This window comes from Macrobrachium nipponense, chromosome 22 (assembly GCF_015104395.2).
Source record: "Macrobrachium nipponense isolate FS-2020 chromosome 22, ASM1510439v2, whole genome shotgun sequence".
Taxonomy (NCBI): Eukaryota; Metazoa; Arthropoda; class Malacostraca; order Decapoda; family Palaemonidae; genus Macrobrachium; species Macrobrachium nipponense.
Window position 1 is genome coordinate 41,621,886 of NC_087213.1, and position 13,551 is coordinate 41,635,436.

At 42.9% G+C, this 13,551-nt stretch overlaps 1 protein-coding gene across 4 annotated transcripts in view; it reads right to left on the minus strand.

The window, feature by feature from the left end:
- LOC135198612 (probable ubiquitin carboxyl-terminal hydrolase FAF-X) overlaps positions 1 to 13,551 on the minus strand; it is a 506,622-nt gene that overhangs the window by 20,164 nt on the left and 472,907 nt on the right. For all 4 annotated transcript variants that reach the window (XM_064226360.1, XM_064226357.1, XM_064226358.1 and 1 more), the window contains exon 50: positions 11,934 to 12,047. In XM_064226360.1, the coding sequence (XP_064082430.1) occupies positions 11,934 to 12,047 (114 nt within the window). The remainder of the gene's footprint in view (positions 1 to 11,933; positions 12,048 to 13,551) is intronic.

Genomic DNA, 13,551 nt, shown 5'->3' on the forward strand with positions numbered 1-13,551 from the left:
TATTAAATATGAAGGGAGGAGATATAATTTGAAAAATGGTTATTTTCGGGATAAATCGCCCTGGCATCACAAAACCGAAGGTCAGAGTCGAAAATCATATGCGGTTTGGAGATGTCCCAAGTCACCTTATTAAGTGGTATGAATATCAAAGTCCTGTCCTTAAAGAATGGCATTAGCCGGCCGGCCCCCTTAAATAATAGGAACATTTATTTTGGCACTGAATAGCCTTTCTCTTGGCCACCATTGGCAATGTTTTTATTTCATTTTGTGTTTTTTTTTTTTTTTTATCTCTTTATCTCTCCTTGCTGTTGTCGTAACTCTGAGTTGTCCTAAAACGAGTACGTTGTTAAATGAGGAGTACCTGCATCGCAACTAAGTGAATTTCCCACGAATGATGGGTAGATATTTTCCGAAGAAAAATCCATGAATACATCAGTCCGCAAATCCCGAGAACACAAATACCAGGGGTCCACTCTACTGCGTTGCATACATGAGAACAAGGGGTTTACTTTGTGAACAATACAATGTATATCTCAGTGCTTGATGCAAATGAAAAATTATGTGTAACCTATTGAACTACATGTTGTGTAAAAGAGAAAAAGAAGGGGGTTAGCTTTTATTGTTTTTTGCAAAATGTCTTCAGTTTATAGTGTAATGGTTGCTGTTTTTAAGCATACAGGCAGTCCCGGTTACCTTTGGTATCGGTTACCGGCATTTCGGTTTTACAGCGCTTGTTCAATATATTCATTGCTGGATCTTACCCTCTGTAGGGTTTATAGCACCGTTGTCTGGTTACTGGTGGCTTAGGTTAAGTGCCCAGATCACCTCAAAATAAACACAATGAATATACACCTTATATTACTATTGTATTATAAAATTCAAACATACCAATCATGTTTTGGTTTGAAAATATCTGGTGAGAGTGGAGGTAAGGTTGTTTTGCCATATTTAACTCAATTCAGAGCAATTTTCTTGCTTCTATTTAGCGTGAACTACTCTCTAGAAATTCTGTTTATAAGGGACAAGAATATTTTTCATTAAATGGAGTGTTTTTAAGTTGAAATATTTCTTAAAATACATCTTGCTGTGACCTACATTTAGTTTTATTTTTAATAGATGGCACAGTTATCTGATTATCAATGGGTAGGCCTATGCGCCAAGAGACAATAAAGAAATAAAACAACAAATTTGCATCTTTTCCTTGGGTCTTTCAAGATAAGCTTTACTTCACTGTATCCAATAATACTGTATGATGTCTCATACTACTATAGTACAGGCAGTCCCTGGTTATCTGCAGACCTGGTTACTGGCGATCCAGTTTTATGGGGGGTGTCTAGCGTCATAAAATCGGCAATTTGTGGCACCATAAAGGGATGATTTCCGGTTATCGGCGCCACAAATCACAGTTCTGGTTAATGGCAGTTTTTGTTTATCAGCACACCCATGTGAATGGAAACCCCCCAATATCCATGGACTGCCTGTATTATAAAATACAAACAATGCGATCATGTTTTGTTTGGAAAAATCGCTGAGAGCGGTGGTAAGATTATTTCACCATGTGTACTACAGTCACTTCTCAATTAACACTTTTAATTACTGCAAGCTAGAAAATTTTCAAAATATTTAAAAAACGCAAAAATTTCAATTTAACGTGAGTGTTGTTTTCAAATCACCCGTGCATCAGTGCTGCAGCTGCAGACGACAGTCATCGACATAAAAAAAAGATAGCACAGTACAGACAGCCCCCGGTTAACGGCAGGGGTTCCGTTCCTGGGGACCCGACGCTAAGCAAAATTCACCTCTAACCAAAATTCAAAAGTCTACGGACATCACAATCCCCCTTATGATGCCCTAACCTTGTTGACTATGCCTTACACAGTGTTGCGGCCAGATATTTTGCCCTAATATGTAATAACTCTTTAATGAAAATGTGGAATTTCATTTGCCTAATCATTCCTCCATCTCTTTATTTATCATATCTTCTAGTTAAATCAGCTAAAAAGCAAATGAGAATGATAAAAGTATCGTTAGTACTGTATGAAAATATATTACATATAGAGTATTTGTATTTTTGCACATAAATATACAAATTAAGGCAGCTTTTGTAACTGCCATCCTCTTATATTAAAGGATGTTTTTCATGTTCGTTCTACGGTTGTGTTTGATGGCATACGTTTACTGGAGTTTTATAATGTTGCTGATGCACGATAAAGGTCATTAGCACTTATACAGTTTTCTCGGCTTCAGCTACAACTAGGTATAAACTTAACAATACATTTCCCGATTGATCTTCGATCTATTGCGGATAAAGTTATTACATTACGATATCTCAGTCTTATTCTACATAACATCATTATAACAACTACGGTAATTGTTTTACTCTAGTACGATGGTTGAAATACAAGCCAAACAGTTGTTGTTGTTATCCAATTCGGTTGAACTTTGAGAGAAAAAATAAATTGTTTCTTGTTCAGTTGTTCATGGCTGTACACGTTTACGGAACGAGTATAACATTAAAACCATACTTTCATCATTCTCTTTTGCTGTTTTTGAACTTATTTAACTAAAAGATGGGATAAAGTTAGGCTATTGTAATTTGGTCTCTTGTAAAATCGGATTATTGTACGACGAATTATCATGACTTGAAGACTACAGCTACCTGTACACTGTATAAAAATGATATTGTTATAATACAATAAAGTTTCATACATACTTACCTGGCAGATATATTACATAGCTAAGACTCCGTCGTCCCCGACAGAAATTCAAATTTCGCGGCACACGCTGCAGGTAGGTCAGGTGATCTACCGTCCTGCCCTGGGTGGCAGGATTAGGAACCATTCCAGTTTTCTATTCATATTTCTTCTCTTCCACCTGTCTCCTGCGGGGAGGTTGGGTGGGCCATTAATCGTATATATCTGCCAGGTAAGTATGTATGAAACTTTATTGTATTATAACAATATCCATTTTCATACAATCAACTTACCTGTCAGATATATACATAGCTGATTGACACCCTTTGGTGGAGGGTAAGAGACAGCTAACATGGAATAGACAGGTAAACAACATATGTTGTAGGTATAAATAAACCTTGGTTCCTATCTGATAGGTGGTAGACTTCGTGGCTGTTGCCCGGTCATCTGCATCACCTCAAGACTTTAGTGAGATATGTGATCTATGGCTAAGAGTTCTTGTGGGTCTGCCGATGGGGTATGAACCGCTTATTCGGCAGAGCCTGAAAGGATTTTGTCAATGGGTACTGGACCACTTCTATGACAATACACCTTATGAAGGAGCGCAACACCGATCCCGATCACCTGATCCTAACACGAGGGTTCGCGCTCAAATTGAAAAGAGTTATCCCCACACTCATTTAAAAAACCCCAATAATTTCACTAAGTTAAAAAACTTTAACTCAAAGTTAAGGATCAGTGTCGGCTCCTTATCCCAGTAACGTATCCGCAGAAACGTATAAACCAAAAGAGAAGGATCTCTCGTAGGTTAACTTGACATCCTTTGTGTAATGAGAAGTCAACACAAGAAGTTGGCCTCTACCATACAACACAGCTAATATGTCTTATATGACATATTGTTATGTAAAGAACAAGAATTTGCAAAAGCGCGCACTTCCTGCGCTTTTAATTCTCAGCTGTTTGAAGGAATCCAGTCACTTATGAAGTGCTTAGGAGATCTCCATGTTTCAAAGAAGACCAGGGCTTTCTTGAAATGGATCTCTCCTGTCTGAAGCCTGAAGCCTGGCAGGAACCTTGCGCCTGGCTGGTGCTTCGCTCTTGGTTGGAGCCTAGCGCTTGTCTGGTACCTTTCGCTTGACTGGCGCCTCGCATCTGGTTGACGCCTCGCGCCTTAGCTGGAGATTTGCGCCTAGAGCCTGGCTTGAGCCTGGCTGGCGCCTCGTGCCAGGTTGGCGCTTTGTTCCTGCCTGGTACCTCGCGCCTGCCTGGCGCCTCGCTCCTGCCTGGAGCCTCGCGCCTGGTTGGCTCCTCCCCACTTGCCGGAGCTTCGAGCTTGGTAGAGTCTCGAGGATGTCTGGCAATGTCCACATCGGACACTTCTTATCCGTTCCTATTATATTCGCATCTAGCGCAACTGTGTCAGGTTGTAGGCCCGGTCTTTCTCCTCATCAGACAATGACAGTGTTCTTGGGGCTGTCTGCCTCTGCCGTTTTTTACGCCTGTTTTAGCATAAGGCTCCTGGTTGGCGCTGCATTGTCCAAAAGTCCTGAACATCCATAATAGTAAATCACAAGACTGGAGAAGGGTGGAAGAAATTCTTCCACTTTGAGCTTTGGCCTCTCCGGCAAGGGGAGGTGATTGTAGTCACTACATCCAGTATACGATAGGATATCTAACAGTATGAGAGATAAGAGTCTTCCTCCGAGGAGGATCCTTCTTGAGTACTTCCCTTGCTCACGAGATCTCTTCTTACCTGTTGAAGGGCCTTCTCGTTGCAGAATCTTCCCTATCCTTGTCCGAAGGAAGGGAAGAAGCTTGGAAGTCGAAGGAGACTCCGAGCTGAAATTGGGAGTACTCCTGATTTCTAGCTCTTTATTGTATCCCTCTGAACACCTTCTGGGAAGCATTTCAAGCCGTCATCGCATTCCAAAGACTCTGTAGGCAAACGTTTTAACCATTCTACTGTAGATGAAAACGTAAGTACCCTGCCTGGACAAAGAAACCTCTATCTGAAAACATTGAATCAGGAATAGGGGGTTTTAGTTCTTTTTCCAGACATACTATGCTGGCAAGAACCCATTGCCTAATCTCCATAGAATCTGATGCGAGATTCCAATGCTCAAAAAATTCACTTGTCTTCTTGATCGTTTGGGACCAAGAGAAACAAAGAATTCCCTCATATAAATTTCTCAAAGAATTTTGATGAGGAGCAGTTCCATCTTGTCGGAACATAGAATCTGTGGCCACAAAAAAAGATCCCATTAGAAGTACATGATATCCTACTCTTGTCATATTGAGGTATCGTATAAGATCCCGAAGATCTTAATCCTCTGCTATCTCCAATCCCTTTATAGAGACCGAGTATAGCCTTTTACTACGTTCTTTGATAGCAGATATATACAAAGATGATTCTTCCCTCTGAAAGGGAAGAAAAAACCGCTATGTGGTTCACAGAGGTATTGGAAGAGGACAGTTTCCTCATTCCCTCTAGCACTATCTGCAGCAATTCTATATCTTGTCCATGACTATTGTCATTTACCTTGAAAAATCCTCTCATTCATGTCCACTTCTGGTCAGTCTGCACGCAGACAGACTCAGAGTGGAGAGGTTGTTAAGGTCCATTTATAATAGATGCTGATAGAATATTCAGACTGTCTTGGAAAAGACTTCCAAAACATGCTGTGAGAACGTGACCTCTGTGAATCCAACCTCTCTAGGGCCAAAATGAGGCATAAAGTATTATCTTCTCTTTCTTTGACGCCCTTTCTCTTAAATTCTGCAAATAATTTATATTTAGGGGAAAAAAGACTAAAGTTTATTCCCCTTTCTAAAAAAAAAATAAAGATGGCGTATATTGCTACCTCTCTTGGTTCGAGGAAAAGGAAGCAGTCTATAGGAAGCCTGTTCGTCTTCTACCTTACTAAGAGATCTATGAAGAAGACTTTCCGCAGGTTCTCACAACTCTTTCCAATAAATGTTAAACATGTTAACAGTTATTATCGTCGATCGAGAAGGTTCTCTTTGTTAACGCGAACAGGAGCGAAAAAAGAGATTCTTGATGCTCTTTGCGATATGAGAGAGTCGTGGAATTGGCCTAAGTGATTAAATGGGTAACGAAATCAGGAACGAATCTTGCCATTACCGAGCCTGGTGTCCGAGAGGCTACTGGACTCTTAGGTTAATAACTCGCTAAAACGAGAAAATCTTGGATGGTGCTCTTGGCTCACTGTGCCAGGCTGGCGCTTCTAGCGCTATGTGCCAGGCTGGCGCAAGTTGTGCCAGGCTGGCGCTTCCTTCTAATTCTTTTTAGGTTATGTGCCAGAACACCTGTGCCTTTATGGTACCCGACATCCTTTCACATGTTAATTCCGTTCTTAGTAGGAAAAAACTTTATATACGTAGTATAGTCCATTCAAGGAAACAAGTTTTGCCACAAAAAGAATGTTTCCCATCCGACTCATCCATCTTCTGAGCAGGTACTCTAATAAGCTAAGCTTTCGTAAGCCTGAGAGCATTATATAATATAATGTTCTGCTGCGATAGAATCCTTTAATAATGTTACCAACGGTAAACAGCATTGAAAGGTTGTACTATCTCTCTTATTGAAAGCTTCTTAGCAAAAGGCATACAATATTTTATTTATGTTAGCTTAACTATCCCCTCAATCTGAGGTTAAGACCGCGATTGTAGGGGAGAGATACGGATAGTTATTCCATCCCACAGGAGAGAGAGATAAACCCGACCGCTCATGACTGACACCTACATGGTACTGCGTAACTGCGTTGGTCTCAGGCTCTCAGCGAAAGCAGTCTCCGTTAGCCGTCTGGCCTTACTCTTGCAGAGTTGCCAGCTACTCCCTTTAATAAAGGAATCTTATAAAATTATTATCGAACTTCAGGAATTTCTTATTAAAGCATATTTAAGCGAAACAAGACTTCGATAAATCTAGAAGCTAAGTAGGTGTTGTCTTAACAATCCCTTTAAGCGTAGTCCTTCCTAGGAAAGTCGTAGAAGGATACTGGTAATTGAGTTACACAGCAAAGAAGTAACTACGGTATGTGTTTATGATTTGACCGTATCGTATTCTCATACAGCAGATACTCTACTACCTTCTACTATCTTCGTTCTTTTCGTTAATAGAATGATAGAAAGAGTATATATATATCATTAAGGAAGGAAGTTAATCCAGGAACTCTTTAAATCTTCATGATTTCCTCATAAATCGCGGAAGAGACAGAATTCCTGTTCATCACTAGGGTTTACGGAAGGAAGTAGATATTTCCTATCCGCCATCATACCCAAACGTCGATGAGATTCTTATTAAGAAAAACTCCCAAAGCTCTTGCCTCCTCAAAACGAGGGAAGAGCATGGATGAAGGAGAGAGTCCGCATTGAGAGGAACTGCCTAACACAGGAGTCTTCTGAATAATGAAAAGGGGCTTCTCTTAGTATCAGAATCCTTCTGACAAAAGCAACGGCCGCCTGTGCGACATCTTGCACATTTGCCAGGGGAAAGTTGCTCAAGTTAAAAAACTCAAAGAGGAGTCTCGCGACTGACCTCTCTCTCAAATGAAGATTTTGGAATATCCTGACGCCTGGCGTCTGGATCCTTGCGCCTAGCGCCTGGCATCAGGATAGTTCCGCGCGCCTGAAATGTTCCCCACGCTAGAAAGGAGACTCGCTCCTGGAACGTTCCGCTTGCGTGGAAGGTCCCGTGCGCCCTGATAGATCCGAGCGCCTCTAGTCTTGTTATACGAGCCTCTTGCCAGTAAACGTTCAATGGAAGCATCCTTCTGATTGCCACTCTACTATAAGGCTCCTCAGTCTAGCCGTCTGTTTTCTCTTTGAAGGCGCCTTGCGCCAAGAAAAAAGTTCTGGAACGCGGCTCACGCTCAGTTGCTGGAACGCGGTTCGCGTTTATCTGTATGAACGAGGCTCCCGCTAGTCTGTTGGAACGCGGCTCGCGCTAGTCTGTTGGAGCGCGGCTCGCTGCTGGCTGTTGGAACGTGGCTCGCGCTAGCTTGCTGGCTGGCTCTCAGCCTCTCGCTCAGTGTTCTCTTAGTTTTCAGAGAACGAGCCAGATCGTCTGAACTCCAAACATGTACGTTCTTCGTCTTTTCGGATGTAAGATGAAGAAACGGAAGAAGAGACGCACTTTTTAAAGGATGCCTTTCCAATGGCTATTCCTGGCAGTCTGGGACGTTTTACAGATCCTGCCTAGGGAACGCCCGATCGGTGGGGATTCTCCATAACCTCCGTAAGGCTTTCGACTTTCCTTCTCCTCTGGGCTTGTGAGCTTGGAAGAGGTCTAGGCCTGGGAGCGAAACAGAGCCGATCAGAACGCACCCTCCACTGCACTAACACTAAAATCACTTCTTACCTTTCAATAGCTCGTATTTTGAGCTACATTCCTTTGTCTTCAAATTGCAATATGAATTTGAAGATTCTGTGAAGTAAGAAGGAGATGAGGATACAACACTACTAGTATTGTTAATGCTCTAACTGCTCGTTAGTACGAGAGCTATAAAAACTTCTAAAGGAAGCGTAACTAATTCTATTCCTGACTTCCTCAAGAAGGAAGTTAGCTCAATCAATTCTAACATTTACTACACGTTATTATGAATAAATATTAAAATTTTCCTTCTTGCAAACTATGTGAGTGTCTACCGAAAAGTTCGGTAGTTACACGTAAACAATTCTTCGAAATTTTCGAAGCCAAAGTTATTAAAACAAATTAATATGCGTATGCCGAACCAAAGATCCAGTACTTCCCTGCAAAAGATAGCCCAGAAGATCGATGGCGATGAAATCCAAAAATCAAGTCAGGAGGAACAGCAAACGTTGTTTACATTCCAAGCGACAGAAAAAATATGAATAGAAAACGGGAATGGTTCCTAATCCTGCCACCCAGGGCAGGACGGTAGATCACCTGAACTACCTGCAGCGTGTGCCGCGAAATTTGAATTTCTGTCGGGGACGACGGAGTCTTAGCTATGTATATATCTGACAGGTAAGTTGATTGTATGAAACCTTATTATATCTAGACATGCTCTAGATACTCAAATGATTAAAGATGGGCTTTTTTTGCTTTACAGAATTTATAATACTATAGTGTACTGTACAGTGCTCTGTACAGTAAATTCTATAGTATTATACTGCATAAATATAATTACTTATTGCACCATTGCGGGATTACGGCGCCGTTTGACTGGGCTAGGGCTCTGAAAGAAGGTGTTCGGCAGCTGTAGACTTTAAAACTGTGTGCTTAGCGGTGAAAATTGCTCAGCTTCGGCCGCCAGGAACATAACCCCTGCCACTAACCGAGGGCCGCCTATAATATGACAGGGGAGGGGAGCAGTGCGATATAATGGTCAATGATATTCTCTCTCTCTCTCTCGCTGAGATGATATCATTTTTATGATATATGTATGTAATAAGTTTATTAATGTTTTCCAATAATAATACGTAAGGAGACTAGTCATGACGTGAGCCTCTCTTCCCAGAGTAAGGGCGCCAGGGTCGCCAAGTTACCCTCCACAGATTTGGGGAGGAGAGGGACACCTTCCAGGGCATATAGCCTTCTTTGATTCGGCTTAGACGCTGGGAGTAGCCTAGCCGAGGAGTGCCAACGTACGGAGTACTGGACCCTGCAATGAGTTTCTCCACCACCGTCAGGGCCTTCTTCGTATTGTTAGACCTAGGGAGGCTGAGAGAGGCCTTGGGTTCCTCTGTGTCCCTTAACATAAAGTCCACCGCCATGGATCTGTTGTCCTCTACCGTCGGGGCTGGCTCCTCTAGCCGGTTCATGGACCTAATAAGAGAGAGGACTCTCCTAAAAGTTGAACCCTCATCCACTGGACCCAGTTCCTTCAGGGCATTCTGGAGTACTTCTTGGATGAGGGTCTCTTCCTCAGTGCCCCAGACCCTAGAAAAGCTGGAGAAGCTCCCCGGAGAGGGACACCTAAACCCAGTTGTAAACCGGTCTCCTGCAAGGGGGGATGCCCCGAACACCCGGCACGCCCCGAGGAGGGGCTCTGAACCCCCTAAGGAGGTATTAGCCCTAGGCTCCGTCCGCGAAGGCGACAAGCGGGCGGGAACACAGAAGAAGGGAGCACGCTCGGTCATGGAGGCCAACCCAATGGCTGACGAGACCGAGGCGGGATCGATCCACCGGGACCGAGGAAAATGCAGGGAGGGAGACGGCTGGGAACCCCCCCTTTGAGAAACCGTCCTGGGGTGCCACTGGGGCGGGGGCCAACCTCGGCGAAGGAGAACGGCGCCGCCCCTAGAGGGAGTTGTCCCGACGCCTGTCACTCCCTCTACGATCCCGGTTACTACGATGAGAGCGGGAAGAGCCGCTCGAGGACAAGGAGTAGCTACGCCTCCTATGTTTCCCATGACGGCGTCTCTTCTTGGAGGAGCGTTTCCTCCTACGGGAGGATCGCTCCCTCGAGGAGGAACTCGAAGAACTCACATCCTCAGACGAGTCCCGATGTCTTTTGCTTCTCCTCTGGCAACTCCCGTCGCAAGGGGAACCCGGGGAGCGTTTCGGCCGCTTCGGGACACCCCTATCACAGCAGGACCACCTCGGAAGGCCGCTCCCAAGGCCATCCCCAGCTGCTCCTGTCCCCTCGACGGGAAGCCCCAGGACGGGAAGCCATCGTCCTTCATCGAGGATCTGCCCAGAGTACGAGGGGGAAAGACATCCCCAACGGCAGACGGGAAAAGGGTTGGAGCCGGGTGGTTGGGTGGCTCCATGACCGGATACACCAGCCCAGCTCCGGCCATGAGCGGCGAGCTCCGCTCGAGAGCGGGTGGAGCTTGCAGCGAGGCGAGCCGTAGCGGGGAGAGGCAAAGCGGGAAGCTCCGTAGCGGTAGGGGGGGCGGGTGCGGCACTGATGCTAAGAGAGAGGACAAGGATGGGGAGCCCTGTAGCTGCAATTGCAACCAGCAGTCCCTCAGCACCGCAGAAGCCTCCAGTACCACCTGCTGGGGAAACGACTCATCGGGACACCCCCTGGGAGGGACCCAGCAACGGAGTCACCTAGGCCCCCTCGCTGGGAGGGGGCAGGAGAAAGAACCTGTAGAAAGGCGGGAGACTTCCTCTCCGATGATATCGAAGGTGAAGGGGCGCCACAGTCTCTGCTGCTGCTCCCACTCCTCGATTCCCTCGAAATCTTCGCTGACGAAGCTTTAGGTCTCTTTTTCTTCTTAGTGGAAGCCAAATCCCACTGGTACGATGGCCAAGAAATGCACTCCACGCACGTGTTGGCTCTAGAGCAAGCGCCCCCCCTACATGAATTACACAAAGAGAGAGTGCAGATCAATTAGAATGGGCGAGAGAAAAGCTCCAGAAGCCTGTCCTTCATGACCGGGGCAACGACGTTGAGGCTCTGAAGCCGACATCACACATAAACACGACACACGTACACAAAGCACACACAAGGACAAAGGAAATTGGCCGGACACCGGACGTGCAGGGGCGTATGCACACTCCTGCGACCAGAGAATGACTGGCGATAGGTCAGAAGGATGGCGTGGTCTTCGACCCCTGAGGGCATAAGCCTGACCTGGGTGCGGCATATAACCAGAATTTTCTGGTTGGACCCGGATCGACATGCGGGAATCTCCACTGGAATGGTTCGAGGTAAGTATCTCGCATCGGAACACATCATTCATCATGGCAGTGATAGACAGATAATTTGAGATAGAGAAGGGAGCATTTAGATCTCTGAGGATTAATCAATGAATGATTTCAAGTAATCATGCATCGTGATATTGTTGAGGAGAGAAGAGGCAACAGTAATATCCTTACTATAATATGTGCGTAAAAGCAGTACCTATTCACCTAAAACAAATCAAATATTTTACGATAAATTTACCATAATGATAAAACATGAAAACAATCAAATGCAATACAGTAATGAAAAATTTTTTAAAAATAGTATTCTTTGAGGCAGTGTTCGGTGCGCTAAATGAAACAATAGAAAGAGGAGAGGGAAGAAGGGCGTCTGCTTCCTACTTATTTAGCAGCTAAGCTGGGATAATTATTTGCCCATTTCTTTCACTTACTTTTGATTTCCCCAAATCACTTCTTTTTATTACGGTAAAATGCCAATCTAGTGACAAATGTTTTGATGATTTTTTATCATTGTAAAAGTAACTCTGCCTGTACTGCTGAAGAGAAATGATGATGGCTTGCAATATCTAGTTATTCTGTAAAAATCTAATCTCACTCACCGTCAACTGTACTTTTTGCTGATGTAACTGGTCAGTATCTCCTACAGGAGGAAGAGGAGCAACTTCTTCTGGGACAGCTACATCTGCTTCTTCACATTCTTCTGCTTCAGGCTCCTGAATCAAAATTATACTTATCAAAACTGGTATATCAGAGCCAAAACATTCCAGCAAATTATAAATCAAATATGTATATATGTGTGTGTTATATATATATTTATATATATATATATATAGATATATATATATATATATATATATATATATATATATATATGTATATGTATGTGAAACAGTAGCTAATTAAACAGATAAAAATGTATAAGCCTCCACTGCTATGAAAGAAACTCCGATATACCTTTGTATATATACCATGAATGCATGTTTTTGCTATAAAGCATATTTAAATCCAATACCACTTCGATTAAAATTATTATAACTGCATATTTTAACAGTTGACTACCTAATTTAAGGGTCAAACACACATATACAATAATTATCATACAAAAACATTTTAATATCATCTCAAACAAAAATACACCCAGCACCATCATTCCAAGCCACCAAAAGTCATCTTAGTGTAAACAGCAAATTATCCATATAATACAAATTCAATCAGTCTGTCTTACAGAGTTATGACAACTAATCAAGTTACCACAGTACAAATTAGCTTAGCTGCTCTTCCATCTCCTTTTTGCTAGAAAGGGTCTTATTTATATAAACAAACGGTACCTGTAAACTAAGATAAAACCCTTAGTAATATTATAAACTGCAGGACGGTAAAAGATTTAGCATAATTTTTTAGTGTTGAGAGCAATTCCCTTTAGTGCCGGATTTGAGGGAAAAAAAAAAAGTTTGGCACTAATTCAAAAGAGGATACTCTTAAAACGATATCTCCATTTGGCACCAATACATCCAGAAGTACAATATACAGTGGTCCATTATATTGGTGAACTAATATATATACAGGCAGTTCCCAGAAAAATTTCCTTTAAAATGATCAAGACTAGATTAAAATCATAAGGTTGATTTTAAAGATACTGATGTTTGAAAACTTTAAATTTATATTATATTATTATATATATATATATATATATTATATATATATATATAGATATATATATATATATATATTAGATAGCTCAAGATTTAAGCTAGAACCAAGGAAAGCAGTCTTTTACCAGTTTCATGCATCTTTGCCTATATGCAAGTTGCCCCTTTGAACTTGAGCATCCATTCTCTCAAAAAACCTATCTCTTCTCCAATTGGTTGTCAGAATTACCCCATAAAGAGACAAGGAGTTAAAAGGATCAGAGGCCAGCGGCTCGTTCTCAAAAGCATAACAGACCTAAGAGAGGTCAGAGCCCTTTCACCTGTGCCCTGCAGATGCTGCCTTCTCCCCTGCCCTCCTCTGGGAAGTCCCAAGTATTTTTTAGCCCTCCTCTGGGAAGTCCCAAGTATTTTTTAAAAGTCCATAATGCATAGAAACATCAAGGAGAAGACTAATTCAAGCCCCCCAAGGATCCAGGTACTGTGAGAGTAATTCCCATTCAGCCAGGGAATTGTTTTACCTTTGTCTGTATTTTATTTCCTTTTTCCAAGGCGACGGCAACCCCCGTTT